Raw genomic sequence first — 21,554 nt, 5'->3', positions numbered from 1 at the left:
AAATTATGAAGAAGTTCAAGAACGTAATGGAGCAAACTTCAGGTTCCAGTTCTTCAGCCAATGTGCTCGAGAAATTTGGATTTTTGTGAATGAATAAGAAAATATTCATATCAATAAAGCATCTTTTATTTTCTTGATATTTTTTTCAAATGGTCAATGTGTTCTTGTTTCTTGTGTGGCATAATATTTTCGTTTATCATTTCATCATCAGTAATAATTTTTGTTAATACACATTCTAATATTTATCTAAGTTTGCAATATTAAAAAAAGTTTTCTTATAGAGATAATCAAAACATTGTACGACTTTGTATACTCAATTCTCAATTAAGAAATACAATGAGAATGTTTATTCCCTAGGGGGTGGAGTGGGGGGGGGGGGGGGGGGCAGAAAGGAGAGGGGGAGAGAGAGAGAGAGAGAGAGGGGAGAGAGAGAGAGAGAGAACATAACTATAAAATTACACATAAATAAAATGAGTCACTTTTCGCTGCAGTAGTGACAATCTGGTGGCTTATTTATTCATTTAAAAAGGAAAAGACTTTACACTAATTTCTAATTTTACTAACAAACTAGGTACAATTTTAAGTAATTAAGTTTAATAGACCTTCAGACAGCTTGGCCTGCAGCATCTGATTCTGGCTGAAATGCATATTGTTCAATGTCATTCACCTCCACAACATCAGGGTGAAACACATCTCCAACTTCTATTCCAAACTTCTGTAGAACTGCAGCAGCCACCAGAACATTCTCTCACTTGTTTGGTTTCAACTGCATTGTTTTAATGAGAATTTGAAAATGTTTCTTCCAAACACCAAAATCTTCATCACAGATGATTTTGTATTGATAGAAAAGAAATTTTGCGATTTCTGTATAGTTCTGCTTGTGCTCCAAAAGGACAAAGTGTGGGTATATTATGTACACAAGCTATGACACCTATGACATTTGGTAATCCACCAGTTGGATACAATTCCATTTTGTTCTTTGATATATTTTCTTGGCTCTGTGGCATGCACACATACAGTGTCTTTAGGGCAATTAAACTGTTTATCACACCGTTGAAAGCTCTTCCAGCAGTAGTACGATGGACATTAAAGAGATCCCCTGCTATGATTTGATAAGTATCTGTGCGAAAGATTCGCAGTCCACTAAGAAGTTGCAGCCTAGGAGGCAAAGCATGGTTCCTATCAGAATCATGCTGCAGTAACGGCTCCAGCATACCAAGCAGCAACTGAAAAAATTCCTTACGAAACCCAGCCGCTGTTCGAAATCACTGTCGCTACACATCACAAATGGGTCTCTTCTCTCCATTAAAACCCTCATTCTTGGGCTGTTCACCTCTTTCTCCATCTCCATATATTCTTCATAGTCCAGGTAATACAAAGAATTCGACACTTAAAACACAGAACTTAAAGATTGCACCTTACTCTCTTACTTTACTCCTACTACTGCCTAGGAGTAAATTTTGACCTTTCCTCTTTAAGTTACTAATGTAGTAGCGTACTCTTCAATGGTGCTCTCCACCAGCAACAGAGTAAATAAATCTATTGCAGAGGTAAATCAAAAATTTACTCCTGGACTAATTTACTCCTTTAGTTCAGTACTATCGATTGGAAGTCGCTGATTTCCTTCTCTCTTAGTAACTTACTATTTTAGTTTCACTTACTCCCAGTTGGTGCTCGCCACACATAGTGTGCATAAGATAGTGCATAACGTAACAATATTACTATCACCATTCCTAATTAACAAAGTTCTCTATTCGATACCAAAAGAGAGGTGAGACATCATAAAGTTGCCACAAATATAACTAACTGCAGTTGTGGAATATTTTGGAAATAAAAGTAAACTATTTAGCTAGAATCTCCAACTGCAAGATGTACTGCAGTATGCAAAGTGGTTTGTCCCGGAACATTTAGACGTAAATCATTGAGCTCTAGTACCAAAATAGCAGTTGGTCTAAACTGCTTCTTTCGTAATTGGACATCTGATATGTAACTTAATATCTTCAACCATCATGTTACTATTCTCATTTTCTAATATTTTGTGGTTTAGAATTTTTAAATCTTAAATGATTTTGAGACAATTTTCTCAACAGTCGTTGATGACTTTGGGGAATACTAGCCTTGAAGGTAAATATGTAGCAGATAACAACAGCCTCCCTTACATTCAATATTTTACATTTCAGTTATTTCATATATTTGTATTTTTTCACAACTTCCACCTCGTAGCGTGCAGGATCACATATTTATATTAGAGGTAGCACACATTTTAAAGCCAGAGAAAATCAGTCATAAGTAGGCAGATAAATATTTTGAACTGGCAGCCACTGAAGCAAAAAAGCAAGATGTCCACACGAAGTTAACCTTACTGTGCATGTAATGTGCACCTAGTAGAAATGTGTATACTTCCTTCAACAAATTATGAGATGTGTTTTGTAAGTAATTACCTGAAATAAAAATAAAACAAATAAACTTTTCTTACCAATTTTGTGTTTACATGAAGTTTGTCCTTTAATCTGCTTTTCTACGCAATTCTCACCATTATTAAGGAATTTATCATACTGTACATCCAGCTTTAAAAACCACCCTCATAAAAATCTGACGCCTGGGAATAATTTTTGATAATTTAAACAATCTGTAACAATCACATAACACACACTTCCTGACAACTGAAAAAACCCATCACGTAACATTGAAATCGAAAAACATCTGTTCTCTGTCACTCTTTTATAAGCTTTCTGCACCAAAATATCAGTAATGACTGGTTTTCAACTTTGTTCCTCACCATGCACATTCATACAGCCATCTTTAAAAGCTCTCACCCACCGCTGTACCATCCCATCACTGTTCTTTCGTTTGTTCAAGAGTCAGGCAGACTATATTAAGTTGTTCTCAACCTTAAGTCTGGTTTCAACACAACATTGCTTAATTACAAATGGCCGTATTGGAGATGGTATGCCCTTATTTTTCTCTGACTTTTAACAATCTTATCCAGCAACTTAAAGGGGCTTCTATAGTATAACATGGGGTCGGAACTGTGATGCAACTTGGCTTTTTCCTCTTTACCATAATACTGCTAGAAGTCAATGAAGTGATAAGTAAAGGAAAAATCCTAAGATGATCAAAGATAGAGATCTGGACCTTTCAATTTGTAGTCCGACATTTAATTAGCCAGGAAATGAAACTGATGGCCCTCTTAATTCATCACACAAGGCTATTAGGATTGCTACTAATATTCTTTCCTTGGTCACTTAGAGAATTTTATTTCATTTTAATAAATTATTTGTTTTGAAATTTGAAGATCCCATTATCATGAAATGGATGCTTTATCAAACTGTTTAAATTATCAAATGTTACACTCAGGCAGCAGATTTCCATGGGGATGGTTTTCACAGCTAGTTCTACGATATGGTAAATGCCATAACATTGGTGGGAATTACTTAGAAAAGTAGATTAAAGTACAGGCTTTCATGTAAAAATAAACTGCTACAAAAGTCTATTTGTTTTATTATCATTTCAAAATGGTACTTACTTAAAAACAACATATCTTGCAGCTGAAGTCCTGGAAGGGGTCCCAGACCCAAAACTAAAATAATAAAATGTGGGGACATTAATATTAACATAGGTGCTGAGGCTAACATTAGTAAAATCTTCCTAGACATTCTGAACACTTTTGGTATGACACAGGTGGCAAATAGTGCTACTAGGATATCAAAAAGTTCAACATCAATATTAGACCACGTACTTGCAGATATCAATTAGGAAAACTTTAAAGTATTTATAAAGTATATTGGCCTCTCTGGTCATTACTTTTAGATAATAAAGCTAAAGACAAATGTGGTAAAACACACAAAACAGGAGGCCGACAAAAGATCTTCTTGGAACATAAAACATATACTTTTTCCAGGGCACTGGCAAATCACACCTAGGATGCAGGCATGTGGAAAACAATACAGTTTCTAAGTTCTCTAAATTCTGCACATTGCTACTCCAACAGCAGCTGCTACGGAAAATATTCGATAAATTTCTCAAAAATATGTGATAAATTTCTCAGTTCTTTGCAAAAGTGCTACACTAATCTAGAGTTCCTACATTAATATCACAGGTACAAAAAGATTTATGGGAAGATATTGCTTGCTGGGAAAAGAAGTTCAATAATGAAATAATACATATTGCAGAAAGCAAAAGCAAAGTGGTACAGGATGTCATAAAACGAGTAACTGGAAAAGGCAACAACACATGTATAACACAGAAAGTAAAGATGGGGCTATAGTAACAGAAAATCTCAGGAATTGGCAAATCTGACGAATGGCTATTTCTCTGGGGCTTTGGAGAACTCACAAAAAATTTTCTTAAACACATGTGGCACCACAATGAATTACACAACAAGCACAATGCTGCTGCTTCCTATAAAAGAGCTTGAAGGCATGAAGACAACAGCCAGTATAGAATAATAAGTCAGCAGGCATGTGCATAAACACAGCATATCAGTGTCATCCAACAAACATAACAAAAAAAGAGTCCTTTAATTCAGGTATTTTTCCTGAGTACTTAAAGTATGTACCTTACTAAAAAAAGGTAATGCAGAGAATACAAAAGGCTATGTGCCAGTTTCTCTACTGTCAGCATTCTAAAAAAATTGAATCAATCATGAAAGATAGACCAATGAGTTAGATGAATAAACACAACCTTTTTAACAAAGCACAATTTGGTTTCCGAAGTGGAAGTAGTACAATACTGACTAGCACAGAGTGACAATAATGGTGCTTGAAGCTCTTGACAAGGATTAGTGCATCACCAGCATATTCTTAGACTGGTCCAAGGCTTTTGACACTGCTGACCATCTACTAAACAAGCCAGAGCACTGCGTGTATTAAGGTCTTACCGAGAAGACAGCATGCAAAAGATAGAGATAGTTCACATGTCTGACAATGATGAATTTTTAATAAAAACAATAGTCAGGCAATAAACATAAACATAAGTGTGCCTCAGAGTAATGTTGTGTGTCCCATTACTTTCTTAATATATCAATGCGTTTCTGACAGCACAAGACATTGAGAAAAAGTTCTCTGGCAGCATTATCATAGTCACTGATAAAACATCAGAACTCCTATTAGAGAAATCAAAAGAAATCCTCAATACATTTAGAATTGAGCATAATGTAATAGACTGTGAACATAAAAAAAAAAAAAGACAAAGAGCTTGCGCTTCGGCATACCGGGAGAAAACAGCCCTGTCACATAAAGTATAGATGATGAATCTATACGTTGTATAACAAACACAAAGTTTTTTTTGGATGAATATTGATTGCCAATTAACATGGAATGAACACGCAAATATGCTAGCAAAAAGAATACCTTCAGTGTGCCCTGCTCCAAAGGTTATATCATAGGTTTATAACACCAATGTCTTGTCGTGACTTATTATTCTTATAATACATACACTCAGTTCTTATCTATGTGATTCTTTTCTGGGGATCAGATATAGAAAACATGGACATAGTTATCATTCCATTTATAAGGGCTGTAAGAACAATAACTAAGGTAGCAGCCTAGTTCATTGTAAAGAATTATTGTAAAACACTAAGTATTCTTAATGTACCAAGTAAGTACATCTACCTATCTGACGTAATTAACAGGCAAAATATTAATAAGTATTTCACTTATAGTTCTACACATAATCGTGGGATAAAAGCCTGTATGGACTTACATTTACTACAGAAAAACAAACAAAAAAACTCAAAACAACATTTACTATCATTGAATAGAACTGTACAATAAATTCACAAGAGGATTGGAAAACGTAATTAAAATTTACCTGTTTAAAAAGATAGTAAAACATACTTCATAATTAAACAATATTTATAACACTCAGATTAGGGGTTCATAACAAATGGGTACAACTACAAAATCCTGTCACATTACAATACATACATATTCATATTCACAATGTAATGCCTTTACAAGCATATATGTCAAGATTTAGAAAATGTATCTGAATTGTGTGAAAACTGACAACTGACCCTAAATAACAAAAAGTGTGAGGTCACCCACACGAATGTTAAAAGGAATCTGTTAAACATTGGTTACACAATAAATCAGTCTCATCTAAAGGCTGTAGATTCGACTGAATACCTAGAAATTACAATCATGGGCAGAGCACATATAAAATGTTGTGGGGAAGGAAAACCAAAGACTGTGTTTTATTGGCAGAACAGATCTACTTAAGAGACTGTCTACATTACACTTGTCCACCCTCTTTTGGATTATGCTGCAGGGTGTGGGATCCTTACCCGATAAAATTACCAGAATACATTGACAACATTCAAAGAAGAGCAGCACATTATGTATTGTCACGAATTAGGTGAGGGAATGGCACGGACATGATACAGGATTTGGCCTGGACACCATAAAACAAAGGCATTTTTTGCTGCGGTGGAATCTTCTCACAAAATTTCAATCACCAACTCTCTTCTCCGAGTGTGAAAATATTTTATTGATGCCAACCTACATAGGGAGAAACAATCATCATAATAAAATACGAGAGGTCAGAACATGCATGGACTAATATAGGCGTTCATTTTTTCCACGCACTGTTCAAGAGTGGAATAACAGAGAATTATTGTAAAGGTGGTTCGATGAGCCCCCTGCCATGCACTTAAAAGTGTGATTTGTAGAGTATCCATGTACATGTAGATGTAGCTGTAGATGTACACCTATAATGTGTGACAGTTCTGTCCCATCATTCTCCTGAACTCAACTATCACTCATCTTGCAGGGGGGCGGGGGATGGGGGGTGTACGTTGACGTGGTTTCCATGAAGACGTGCTTCGGTTATAATAGCTTGCTTGTGGATCTGGAGTCAGTATACCTGACTGACTGGAGAGAGTGCAAGGGGTATAGCAGGTTACCAGTGTAACTTGAGTATGAGCAAATGAACACTGTACAATCATGAAGTTTCAGTTCCAAGGCCTTACAGTCCAGAATGGGTATGCCAATCAGGCAAAATTGCTGTTTGATGCAATCATCCCACACATACACCAGGTTGAAGACATAGTTTGATAAAACACTGTGTCCTGGTGCATAAAGTCTGTAGCTGCCTGCTGCACATCCTCGTCCAACAGGAATCATCAACCCTTTAAGGCCTTTTTTAAGGTACCGTAGGAGTGATAATTGCGTGAGATCAGGGCTATAGGATGAGTGCTCGAGTGTCTTCTACTTGAGTTTACGTAACTCCTGCAATATGTTCCCAATTGACTGGCATTTTGTATTAAATTGTGACGAGCACTAACTTTGTGCACTATTCCACAACGGTGGTTTTGGACAGACATGTTGTCCCATACCCACTCCATAGTTCACGTTTCTGCATTTACTGCATGCACGTCAAAAAGACACAAATGTCACAATATTCTCTTGTCCGTATGTTGGTGCTTATATACCTGCACTGGAGTAATGCTATGTTGCATATATGCTACAGCAACACCCTCAAATGGAAACTTTTTGAGCACCCCTTATACAATAGGGATCAACCGAACGAGGCAGTGCAGTTGTTACACAGTCCTCATACCCAGGAGGGTGGAGTTAGCGCCTTTTGCCCACTGTGATTTAAGTTTTCCTAAATCATTTAAGGAAAATGCTGGGATGATTCCCACAGCAAGGCCATGGCTGAGCACCTGCCCTGTACTACCCTTGTGAAAACTCACTTGCGTATCCTATGTGTATGTATATTTTGAGGCATATATTTTCGTTGTACTGTGATGACAAATCCTGTAACATTGTGGGGTGATTCCTGGAGGAATAAATAAATAAGTAAATGTAGCAAGTTTTTAAAATTCAAGTTTTTGTTTATTCCACTCAAAGCAAGAATAACTATCAACTACAAAGACAATATAAAAAACATAGATGATGGCAATAATACCAGAAATATGTTAAAATCTTGTGGCCCAAAAACAAGTGACATTATCATTCAAGTAAGCAGATACAGAAACTTACATTACGGAATTTAAACAGTGAAGTTACTTAATCTATTGTTGGGAAATTGTGAAAGGCATCGCACGAGGTTCAATGATAGCCCGCTTAATTTTCTTTGTGAACAACCATCCATTTAATTTTGAACATTAGTCAGACATTTTTACAAATCTACAAAAAGCAGCATCAAAACAGAAAATTACAAGTAATACTTCTGTAAAACGTTATTAACTGGTTTTCTGGTAATAAGCTTCCTCTGAATTTGAAAAAAGTGAGAGCGACAGGGGACAGGGTGGGGGAGGGGGGGGGGGGGGGGGGGGAAGGGGGAAGGAAACAACTGGTGCTTGGCCACGAGAAATCCTGGCAATAACATTTGAGTTTTGCACAATGCTGATTAACTGGGTACTGAGCAATAACTAAGATCTTATATACTAACAAGGGGAGGCCGCCAATTGTGAAATTCAGATTCGATTCATACTGCGCATAATAAAAGCTCATGGCCAGAGGTGTAATGTGGCAAAGCACCAAGATGCACTTCTCAGCCATTGTCGAGAAAATAATTAAAAGAAACCGTTGCGCTGAAATACTCTCTACGATTAATAGTTTTCTACAGCGTCGTGGCGCAGCAGTAAGCGCTCGGGTTCGTAATCCGAAGGTCGCCGGATCGAATCTCGCGCCATGCAATTTTTTTTATTGTTAGTTTTTTGTAATTCAAATATATACAAACTATTAATGAATTGGTTATGCATGTTGGTGAAGGCGGCTCGCCCTCCAATTGTACCGCCTCCATTTTTCCGTTTTTTTAACAGGGTGTACCAAAACTCTCCCGTCCAAACTGATTTTCGACGATGTTATAAGTTGCGCTAGGGACCGCATCTACCTTCTTTCGAAGTTAGCAGGCAACTACGCTGTTATGCGGCGGAACGTTTCGGCCCATTCAACATCTGTCCTTCAAGTGCAACGAGCGAGTAACGGCCACAGCGAATTTGTGTTCGTGGGGTCTCATTTCTAATTCGAACGTTTGACTTACGTTATACGTATTCGTTTCGGAATATCGTTTCTACGTCTTCCGTTAACTATATGTGGTTAACATTATCAAGACAATTAATAACATTTGTGAAATACAACTTTGTTTGCAGAAAACATAATGATGTTCGAAGTCGCCAGTTTTTCCACGACAAACGACTTTCAACAATTTCTTATATGCATAATTGTTGCAACTGATTGCCAGGGAATATATATATATATATATATATATATATATATATATATATATATATATATATATATATATATATATATATATATATATATGAATTACAAAAAACGAATACTAAAAAAAAAAGTTGCATGGTGCGAGATTCGATCCAGCGACCTGCGGATTACAAACCCGAGCGCTGCACCACGACGCTGTGGAAAATTATTAATCGTTGAGAGTATTTCACCGCAACTGTTTCTTTTAACTGTCGATTTTCTCGACAACGGCTGAGAAGTGCATCTTGGTGCTTTGCCACATTACACATCTGGCCATGAGCTTTTATTATGCGCAGTATGAATCAAATCTGAATTTCACAATTGGCGGCCTCCCCTTGTAAGAGATCAGCAGCACGTATTTAGCAAACTTCAGATGGCTGCAGAATTAAGTTAAGAGAGGCATGAATAAATTCCACAATTATGTCACCAGACTAGTACATTCTCTCAAGAACAGTCTTATACAATTAAATTTCACTGGTGTCACAATGACTTATACATATGTAAACAAAAATATAGAAAACACACACACACACACACACACGCACGCACGCACGCACGCACGCACCTGCTATAACTGGCTGAGAAGACACAACACCACTTCAAAAAAGAAAGTGTTAACTATTTTTGTCTTTTGTTGCGCAGTTTGAAATTTCAGCTAGTTATTGAAAATTCTGTTCCTCATTCACAGTTATTTCCTTCTTACCCTGTACAGTGTCACATTACCATAAATGTCTTTTAAGTTACTGATTTGTAATACTCTGGAAGGCACCTTGTTATTTTGAATTCATCCCTTAACTGTAAAACATAATGACTGCATTGAGTTAATCACAGTAAGTACAGCAAACTCACGAAGAGTTACAGATTGGCAGTTTCCTTATAAGTCAGTATAAAAGCAACTGCATAGTTTTCTGCGCTGGTATGAGGTTTTTCTTAATTATATCAAAAACAGCACATTTGAGGTAAGGTGGACCATTTTCAACACTGAATATCACTTTGCATCTCACTACACAAGATGCTTACATGATGAGGCACCTTTATAAGTGCTAAGTGACGAAAAACAAACCAGAGGTAGGAATCTCTTAATTGCAAAAGGCCTCTCTCCCCTCCTCTTTCTTATACCACTTGACATCAATCAATCTTAAGTTTAACATGGTAAGATACTGCATCATCGGTTTACCATGCACTTGATAGGTATGTACCCAGTAGAACAGTTCATAATGGGAGGGAACCTCCATGGTATAAAATCACTGTAAAGGGACTTCTAAAGGAACAGAGATTACTGCATAATAGGTGTAAAACAAAGTGTAGGGCTATAGATAGAGAGATGCTGAATGAAACACGTTTGGCTGTCAAGAGAGCAATGCATGATGCCTTCAATGACTATCATAGCAGAATATGGTCAAGTGATCTTTCACAGAACCCAAAGAAATTCTGCTTGTATGTCAAGGCTGTTAGTAATATCAAAGTTAGTGTCCAGTCCCTAAAGAATAGGAAAGGAACTGAAATTGAGGGCAGCAAATCAAAAGCTGAAATGCTTAACTTTGTTTTCAAATGTCCCTTTACAAAGGAGAATTGCCCCTTTAATTGTCATACCAGTGAAATAAATGAATGAAATCAGTAGTAGTGCCAGTGGGATTGAGAAACAGTTGAAATCATCAAAACTGAAAAAAGCTCCACGGCCGATGGAATCCCTATCACATTCTATACTTAATTTTCAGCTGAGTTAGTCCCTCTTCTAACTATAACCTATCATAGATCCCTCACACAAAAAACGATGCCCAGTTCTTGAAAAAAGCACAGGACACACCCCTCTACAAGAAGGATGGTAGAAGTGATCCACAAAACTGCCATCCAATATTCTTGACATGATTTCATGTACAGTCTTAGAACATATTCTGAGCTCAGACACAATGAGGTGTCTTGAACAGAATGACCTCCTCAATGCCAGTCATCATAGATTTCGAAAACGTCAATCATGTGAAATCCAACTCACACTTTTCTCACATGACAAAGCTTTGGATCAAGGGAATCAGGTAGATGCAGTATTTCTTGATTTACGAAACGCATTTGACTCAATACAACTACGCTTATTGTCAAAAGTGTGATCATAAGGGGCATCAAGTGAAATTTGTGCCTGGACTGAGGGCTTTTTGGTAGGAAGGATGCACCACGTTATTTTGGATGGAGAGTCACCGTCAGATGTAGAAGTAACTTCAAGTGTGCCCCTGGAAAATGTGTTGGGACCCCAGCTGTTCATGTTGTATATTAATGATCTTGCAGACAATATTAATAGTAACATCAGGTATCAGGTTTTTTCAGATGACACAGTTACCTGTAATGAAGTACTACTGAAAGACGCTACATAAATATTCAGTCTGATCTTAAGATTTCAAAGTAGTGCAAAGATTGGCAACTTGTTTCACATGTTCAGAAATGTAAAATTGCGCACTTCACAAAATGAGAAAATGTAGTAACCTATGACTATAATATCAATGAGTCACTGTTGGAACTGGCCAATTCATACAAATACCTGGGTGTACCACTTTGTACGGATACGAAATGTAATGATCACTTACGTTCAGTCATGAGTGAGGCAGGTGGTAGACTTCAGTTTATTGGTAGAATAGCCAGGAAGTGAACTCACTCTACAAAGGAGATAGCTTACAAATCACTCATGTGACCGGTTCCAGAATACTGCTGAAGTATGAGGGACCCATACCAAACAGGACTAGCAGGGGATATTGAAAGTATACAGTATTTTCGTAAACTGTTTTAACCCAATGCCGAGAAAATTCCTTTCCAGGAAGTCCCTAACCTGACATTATGCTCTGTCTCTAATGTTTTCATTGTTGACATGACATTAAATCTTAATCTTCCTTTCTTCTTATCAATTTTGTTGCAATATATTACCTAATAGATGGATAATTTTGAAATTGTGAACCACATTTTGTCCAGTCTTGTATGCAAGGATGTCTTCATTAAGCCAGAAAAATAAATTCTTTGTTTAAATAATCCAGTATTCTACTGATTGAATTATTAAAGGCAGTCAAAAGAAAAGGTCATTTTCAAACCATATAGATCTTACTACATATAGATATATGTTCTAATTCCTTCGTGGGAATCGCAAAAACATGATTGTGATTATATTTTACTACCACAAGAACAAGGGATTCTGTGAAATGTGCCATAAAATTCCAGTCAACAGCTGGCTTGTAGCTAAAGCTTCCACACTCTCTTTAAAAAAATAAATATGGATAAAAATGTAGCTTCATATTTCTGTTTTTCAAGGTCACAAAATGAGAAATTACAGCAGTATATATTGCTTTCATGCCAGGTGCACTCTTGCCATGTGACACCTCATAGCATACATGCGATTGAAAACACGCATGCACACTGGACACACGGTTCTTCCCTGGTGCCATAACCTGTGCTGACGCAGTGAATTTTCGTGCACGAACAGTTTCCCACATTCGTGGCAGCGGTGATGTGGCTGAAGTGCCCTGACCCCTGACAGGGATGTCTCCCACGTGGTCTGGTCTGAGAAACAGAGAGAAAGAAAAGAACAGTTTCGAGACCATCTCCAGACTTCACGAGACCACAGAAGCAGTACAGGTCAAAGACTTCCGTGTGTCATCGCAATGCAATTAACACAAAATGTGTTTTTTGAATGATGTTTATAAACTACATGTTACAGACACAAAGGAAGCACCTACTTACCACCTGACAAAGCTGGAATAACTGGAACAGAGGCAACAAAAATATGAAATGGCAAAAGACATGAAACAGTAAAAACAGTGAACCTACCCTATTCCTACAATTTGTCCTATCTGCCTTGCCAGTCTTAGCCTGGGTTGTTCAACAGCTTTTCAGCTCCACCATCCACAGAAGGAAATGACATTTCCAAAAACTATGAGATCTATTGTCTTTTAATATTTCACGTTTTCATAGGCCCCAGCCACATCCCAGATTGGTAACTAGTAGAGAGATGCCTATTATCTTAATACAGATTATAGCCTTCATTGTTTATTTTATGGTGGGAATAATAATTGCATAAAAGAGTGGTACCTTGAAAGCCAGAGAAATTTTCTGTACTGTGAAGTATATGTGTGCCACTCAACAATTAGTTAGAGGATACCTTTTTTCATTTTTGTTTCTTACAAATGATCAATATAAAGGACTGTTCTCAGGTTTGTTGAAATTAAACTCTGAATATGAAGTTGAAAGCTGCACCTACAAACCCATTACAGATAAAGAAGCAATAATTAAATAATAACTGCTACAGCAGTAACCATTACAATAAGGTAAAAAAAAGTCAGACAGATCAAATTTCAAGTTTTCAAAGGTTGAAGTTCCGCTGATGGAAGTTACCAACAAAGGAAAATGATTTCGTGCAGAAACAAGTACTGAATTGACTAAGAATTACGAGATACACAGAATACACGAAAAGAAAATAACAATGCAATACAAGAGCCAGAATTCAAACACCCAGTCCCAATGCTATGATTCAAACACCTAGCCCCAATGCTATCAAACTGATACTGCAGTATTAATGGGATATGCTCATTAAAGTTTCATTATTATTCAAACTTATTTTTAGTACAGAAAAAAGCTATTCCTGCAAACAAAGAAGGGTGTATGTGATGACTATTGGGACAAAACACAGCATACCCACAGAAAAGCATGCACAACTTATTACCATCTATTAGACTATGAGAAACACAGTACAAGGAACATGGGAGCATCAAACTGACAACTCGTTCAGATAGCTGATGGTAGTGCAATGACAACAGAACATGTGGCGACGAGACAGCCTCAGGACAACACTGCCAATAAGAGTAGGCATGTGGCCTTCCTGAAGAACTACACTCTGAGAATATCACAACATTGTTCAACTAGCTCTGACAAATGGATGCCAACAGCTGAAATCAGGGCAACCATGAAAGTCTGGAACATGTTATGGAAGCTGGGTTCAGATCCTGAATGTGTGGTTTACTGCTGCACCATACCACAAGCAATTTTTTATATAGACACACACACAGGGTGGTCAGAAAATGTCTGAAACGCTTGTCGTGATGTTGTAGGGCAGATTGTACTTAGACATAAATGTTAAGAAAAAAATGCAATACATTGCACCCTTTCCGAGTTATTTAGCATTGAAGTTAGTCAATAAGGTCGTTGTGTGCACGAATTCAAGTTTCTGCTAACCAAACAAAGCACTCATTAGGTAACACTGCCCCTGGCAGGCCGCTTGAATGTGAGCACGCGACGCTCCGATTGGCTACATTCAGTGCTTAATAACTCGGAAACGGTGCAACGTATCGAATTTTTTCTTAACATTTATGTCACGGTGCAACCTGCCCTGCAACACCCCTTATGTGCGTTTCAGACATTTTCCGACAAACAAAGATGATGTGAGTTACCAAATGAAAGCGCTGGCAGGTCGAAAGACACACAAACATACACACAAAATTCAAGCTTTCGCAACAAACTGTTGCCTCATCAGGAAAGAGGGAAGGAGAGGGAAAGACGAAAGGATGTGGGTTTTAAGGGAGAGGGTAAGGAGTCATTCCAATCCCGGGAGCGGAAAGACTTACCTTAGGGGGAAAAAAGGACGGGTATACACTCGCACGCACACACACACACACACACACACACACACACACACACACACACACACACACACACACACACATATCCATCCACACATATACAAATGGTGTCTGTATATGTGTGGATGGATATGTGTGTGTGTGCGTGTGTATACCCGTCCTTTCTTCCCCCTAAGATAAGTCTTTCCGCTCCCGGGATTGGAATGACTCCTTACCCTCTCCCTTAAAACCCACATCCTTTCGTCTTTCCCTCTCCTTCCCTCTTTCCTGATGAGGCAACAGTTTGTTGCGAAAGCTTGAATTTTGTGTGTATGTTTGTGTGTCTTTCGACCTGCCAGCGCTTTCGTTTGGTAAGTCACATCATCTTTGTTTTTTGAGAAATTTTTCCCACATGGAATGTTTCTCTCTCTCTCTCTCTCTCTCTCTCTCTCTCTCTCTCTCTATATATATATATATATATATATATATATATATATATATATATATATCTGTGTGTGTGTGTGTGTGTGTAGGGGAAGGTGGGGAGGGGTGTTGCACGATAGTTCATAATCCTCGTTACATCGTAGGTGCTCCTTTAAGTGACTGGGTAAGTCCGTTCAAAAGCCAGAGAAAGGTGAGGGCATGCTATCTCTAGTACCAGCATGCCTAGTAGAGCACTGTGGCACTTAATCAACCTTCAAGCTGATGACAACTTTACCTACTTTATGGGAATCTGTTCATTTGGCACTCTCTTCTTCCAAAAATCTATTTTATCCATTATGTTGTTACTCATGTTGTCTCTACCCATAATGTTTGTTCAAATCCAGAAAGGTGCCCAAAATAATTTTCTGTATTATCTACAACTCATCTTGCAGTAAGGAAATTCTTACTTACCCGTTACTCTTTTTCCATATTTTGTAACTCATAAAAAATAGAGTTTCTTTTTCTCTTGTCACTATTATTAATTTTCTTCAGCTATCTGTCCCCCCTCCACCACACCCCTCCCTCCTGACCTTCAGTCAAGCTACAGGTCAATGTCTTCTCATGTTTCAATTACAGTACAGCTTCCCATTAACAAAGTTTATTGGAGTAAAAGTAGAAACTCTACTGAAAACCAACAGGCCACAGTTCACACACAGGTCCACCCACAACATGGGGAGCATATTAAAACCAACAGACAGAAAGTGACTACCACTTCAATTCTTACTTTAACAGATTGTAAAGAAAGTACAGGCAACACAGTTGGTAGGTAATAATGTGTTTGCAAGGAGTATACTACTAAAGTAGATGAGTATTATAGACAACACCACAGACAAGTTTCGAGTACCAAGAGAAAGTCATTAATGTGAGCAGCTACAATGTGAGGAAAATGTTAAAGTAAATAAGATTTACAAGTTGCTCTGGTTGATGTTCACAAAATGGGAACAATTATTGATAAAACTCAATTCTGACTCCTAGCAAAAATGAATGGCCTTATGCCCAGAAAATACGAAAGAAAAGGCAAGAGAAGAACAGTAACGCAGCTACATCCAAACACTTTTGCTGAACATATGAAAGAACTCAAATATGTGTTCAACAGCCATCTTCCACCCACAGAGTTCTGAAATACTTCTTATATCGCTCACTCATGCTACTGTAGCACAGCTCAGTCTTGACAGCAACATGTCTGTGCCTGTTGGTCTTCTACTGGAAGAGCTGCAGTTGTAATTCTCACACATATAATTAAATGAGGACTATAAATGAGTTACTGTAATAATGGGATATCCTAGGTGAAATACAACAAAACTCTCTCCCTCCCAAAGTAGTGGCTGTTTTATGTGGTGCTGGTGATACCAAACAGGTCAGACAAAGAGGGGGCACGAAACACGGGATAGAAAGACTGTTTAAGAAATAATCAGTAGATGTGTGTTAATTCTCTTAGCCCTCATGTTACTATCTTCCACCTCCTAGAAGAAGCCTTTCAATCAGCCAGCAACTGTAAACACATGCTGTTGTCAGAGTATCATTTTGTCCAAGCAACATTACAAAGAAATGACTACTACTGAACAAATGTCTATCACTAATAAGGTTTATGTGGCAATAGTGTGCTTGGTTCACATAGCTACCACCTCAGGGTCACCACAAGTTTCCCCAAGTGATATTTTCCTGATTTCCAGACATGTTTTAGCATTTTCCCCTAACAAATTTTGCATGGATGACTAAACACATAAGTTGACAAAAAAAGTAGGGACTTCTGTATTTACAAATGGGTGAGCAAAATTCTTAAGTACTAACATCTTATGTAACGAACTGCATTTAGATGGAGAAAGCAAGCCAAACTGTATGTGTGTTTCATTAAGACCACTGATGTTATTTTATTTCAATAAAACGAAATACATTTGGTGACAAAAATGAGCATTTCCTTGGAATCGCAAGACAGATTTAAAATACCTTCACTGATTTCAGAAATGACCTCAGAGAAAAGTAGGTCTCTTGGAAGAAATGTTTAAGGCGGGAAAGAGTTGTGTAAACCAACACTTTAGGTGACCACCAATAAAATTTTGGTTCTACTAACCGTTATTGGCAGTTATCAGTCACTGTGTTATGTTTATTATTTTAGTGGTATTGTGTGTCCTTCCGCTTAGCTGAATGGTAATGTGTTTTCCTACCATGCAGCGGGTCCGGGTTTGATTTCTGGCTGGGTTGGAGATTTTCTCTGCTCATGGACTGGGTGCTGTGTTGCCAAAATGTGCTAGAATAAATAAAATGCCACGGGCAGATCGGTAAGATCAGATACGACAGCAGGGCCTACACATTAGTGGGAAATGATAGGCTTCAGATTGGCAGGCCCGATCCATTAGAGATACCCACAGAAATGACCTGGGGTTTTGGTCCGTCATGGAAGCCCCTCGTGTGGCCAGCTAAATCATGAGTCAGAGACAGCATGTTGATGAAATGAGACTGCGGTGATCAATCTATGCAACAGATAATTTGTGCAAATATTCTGAGAATCAATATTGATGAGAGTAGGTAGCAACTCTCCGTGGAGATGATTGCTGAGCCCCAGACAGGCACGTAGAAAAGACAATCACACTCTCACAACTAAATTTTCAGTCACAATAAGAGAACACATACTTTCACATAATCAGTCAGGCCCAACTCATGCACACATGACCGCCAACTCTGGTCGCTGTGCGTATAGTCTTTGAGAATCAGATCCAAACATACAACTCTTCACGCCTCCCTGTTTCTCGTCGGAAGTTGCTAGGCAAATGGCAAGAAGTGGTGGCAGCCCTGACTGCAAACGGAGGGGAGTGGTAGGAAGGGGAGAAGCAGTAGGAATGAGGGATTAGGGAAGCAGCGCACATAATCAGCTGTGTCCAGCCAATGACGACGCATGACACCTCAGTAAACAAACCATTTCACCTACTGAGGCAAATGGAAAATTTTCAGTGTTTTTTTTCCCCCTGACACGTTTGAAATTCCCTGATTTCCAGAATTTGTGGCAACCCTGCACTTGCACAGTTCACTCAGTGTTAAACAACTGAGCTCTTGCTGATACTTTACTACGGTAATGTAGGATCTTAAAGAACAAACAGCAGGTGCCGAGGCAAATATGCTATGTGGTCAAAAATTATTGCTTACAATATCTTTCATTGATGTCGTTCATTCACGTTATATTTTTGCAAAAATTCTTTATTTTTGATAAACCTACTTACAAAATTATAAAATCTGCTAAATTCAAATAGAAAAATCTCCAAAAAGGTAGTTTTGTGGGGGTTGGGAAGGACAGAGCTGTGCAGCTTTGGCTGTTCTGCTTGGCTGCATGAACTCTTCAATGCAGGACTGTTCCCAAACCAATATGATTAAACTTTTTGTGTGGCAGACTACTGAGGCATGAGTGTACAATACAGTAATGATGGTTTATAGATACACAAAACATCTTATGTGAAAAATGTGGGTAACTGTGGAAATAAAAGTTTAATGACATTGTTTCATTGTGAATAGAAACACAAAGAAGATACACATACAGCAATCAATGTCAAGGCAGATGACACAGGTCATTGAAAAGAAGCAGGTCGAGCCAAGTCAAGTCATCAAATTTTAAGGAAGACATGTTATAGTTATAGCTCACCCTAAATCCGTACAGCAAATTCCTTACACATCAATATCAATGTCAATCAGAATAGTGTCTGTCTTTAAAAATGGAAATCATATTGCTTCTCATGCTATCAGTAACATTTGCATGGCTGACCCCCTACCCACACACACACACACCAAAAAAAAAAAAAAAAGTGAAGTGAGGTTGCACAATGGTTAAAGTGCTTACTCCTATTGAGGAGAAGTGGGTTCAAATTCTTATTCTGCCATTCAGATTTTGAAAAGAACAAAAGATGATTTCTTCGTTCATCCCTGTCCAATTCAACTTAGAATGAGGACTGGGTTTTAACATCCCATTGACTGCGAGGTCAGTACAGATTGAATACAAGCTCAAAATGGATCAGGATGAGGGTGGAAGCTGAGCATACTATAAAGCTAACGAATGAGAGCTGGGAGATACTTCCTTCACACAGTCTTAAATGCCATGCATGAGCTACAGCAGTGGATATCTTGGTTGCTAAAAAAAAATTTTGTTGATCTCAGTTCTGCAGTCTCTTTCCTGGTATTATTACTGCTTCTGGGGTCTGCATATGTTTGGCTCTAGACCATCCTATCATATTCAACAGAAAGAGGAGACCCTTATGTGGCAAATTAGATAAAGAACTAAGGAAAAGGCTTGGCAAATGTTTTGTCTCGAGTGCGGCACTATATGGGGCAGAAGCATGGACGCTGAGACGAGAGGATGAAAAAAGGTTAGAAGCATTTGAGATGCGGATGTGGAGGAGAATGGAGAGAATAAGCTGGATGGAAAGAGCGAGTAATGAAAGAGTATTGGAAAGGGTTGGTGAGAGAAGATGTCTGCTGAAGGTTGTAAGAGAAAGGAAAAAGAACTGGTTGGGACATTCATTGAGAAGGGAGTGCTTGCTAGCAGATGCTTTGGAAGGATTGATTTGTGGGTGAAGACTGAGAGGAAGAAGGAGATACAAGACGATAGACAACATAAAGAGAAGAGGAAATTATGCAGACCTGAAGAGGATGGCAGAAGACCGGACAGCCTGGAGAAATACCATGTGAAAACCTGCCTTTTGGCACAACACTCATGATGATGATGATGATGATGATGATACCATCCTAGACATTGCAATTACTATTGTTCGTTACACTACACTAGCAAAGAACATTACAAAATACTGGATGTCTGAGGGAGCAAATTCCACAAAACTGACAGAGTATCATGTTAATAATAATGTTGATACTGTTTCAAACACGTTATGAGTTTCAGAAGGCTGCTCTCACACTATATCCCCTTGTAGGGTGTTACAAGATTCAGGATGTTGCAGTTCAGCATGAGTTCAAGTCACAAATATACATATTGGCAATTCGAAACATTCAAAGATTGGGTAACATCTTGAATTTTAGTTGACACTACTGCTGAATGATAATTATCTTATTGCAAAACTATGGTTACATCATCAAATGTTAAAAATAACGGTTTTGGGGACTACAGACAAATGATAAATCTACGATCTATAACACTGATTCTTCATAAAACAATGGCTACCTTATGCTTTGGATTGCTCATAGGAGCAAGTTGATGAGCATGAATTAGTGTCATCCATTAGACATGTCATCAATTACAACTAGAAACCACTATTTCTTTTTCTTCTTTTAATAAGTAAGCAAATCTGTTTGTACTCAAAGACAATTAACAATCTATCCAAACTGTTTGTGTGTATCTGTAGCACATTCAAAGAAAGAGGAGGAAGAAAGGAAAACAGAAAATTATTTGCACTGATGAAGAATAAAAGTTTGGTACTAAAACTATTATTATTGCCACTGTTTATAACAGAACTGATGTAGCAAGATGAAGACCACATGCTATTTGTAGATATTAACATAAGATTCATATCAACAATTTAGGAAAACACTAAAAGCATAAAATCACCATATTATTGCAGGAAACATTCCAAGTCCCACACAGAATTAAGTGCAGCAATGTACTGCCACCAGGTGACTTGTTAAATACAGAAAATGCTATATATGCTTTCAATGGTCAAATATTAAATGCTCTGAATATCCGAACATCATCCCATGGGATTTTTTGTGACCTTTCAGAGGCTGTTGACTGTGTGAATCATGAAATTCTTCTGGATAAGCTTAAGTATTGCGGTATGAGTAAGTCAGTGCACAAATGGTTTAATTCATATTTAACTGGAAGAATGTAGAAGGTCAAAATGAACAGCACAGGTAGTCTGCAAAAATCAGCCAAGTCCTATAACCAAGAAGATATCAAGAACAGTGTCCCAAAGAGTACAGTCTTGGGTCCCTTATTGTTCTTAATACACATTAATGACTCGCCACTCTACGTTCATGAAGGTGCAAAGCTAGTTCCTTCTGCTGATGATACATGTATAATAACCACACTCAATAAACAAGAATTAGCTGAGGTAACTGTAAATAGTGTTATTTTATAAATTTATTAACTGGTTCTCTGCAAATGGACTTTCACTAAATTTTGAGGAAACATAGTATATACAGTTCTGTACAGTAAACAGATTAATCTCCTCCTTAGCCCCACCATCCAGTAGCGTCTCCCATCATGTGCTGCTGTTCGCAGTGTGGCCTCAGCAACCAGAGACTGCAGTTATCTGAATGTGAGATGCGTTTGTGT

The 21,554-nt window shown here is 37.9% G+C and overlaps 1 protein-coding gene across 10 annotated transcripts in view; it reads right to left on the bottom strand.

Moving 5' to 3' along the window:
- The window catches only part of LOC124596602 (protein bric-a-brac 2-like), a 528,908-nt gene that overhangs the window by 328,559 nt on the left and 178,795 nt on the right, over nt 1–21,554 (bottom strand). The window contains exon 7 of one of the 10 annotated variants that reach the window (XM_047135818.1): nt 12,471–12,752. The exons of the other annotated variants lie outside the window; for them this stretch is intronic. Coding sequence (XP_046991774.1) covers nt 12,541–12,752 — 212 coding nt within the window. The 3' untranslated portion in view covers nt 12,471–12,540. Of the gene's footprint in view, nt 1–12,470; nt 12,753–21,554 lie in introns of those variants that run through there. 10 annotated transcript variants of the gene reach the window in all.

Source organism: Schistocerca americana, chromosome 2 (assembly GCF_021461395.2).
Source record: "Schistocerca americana isolate TAMUIC-IGC-003095 chromosome 2, iqSchAmer2.1, whole genome shotgun sequence".
Lineage (NCBI taxonomy): Eukaryota > Metazoa > Arthropoda > Insecta > Orthoptera > Acrididae > Schistocerca > Schistocerca americana.
Note: the sequence above shows the minus strand (reverse complement) of the source record. Positions and strands in the feature narration are given on the sequence as shown.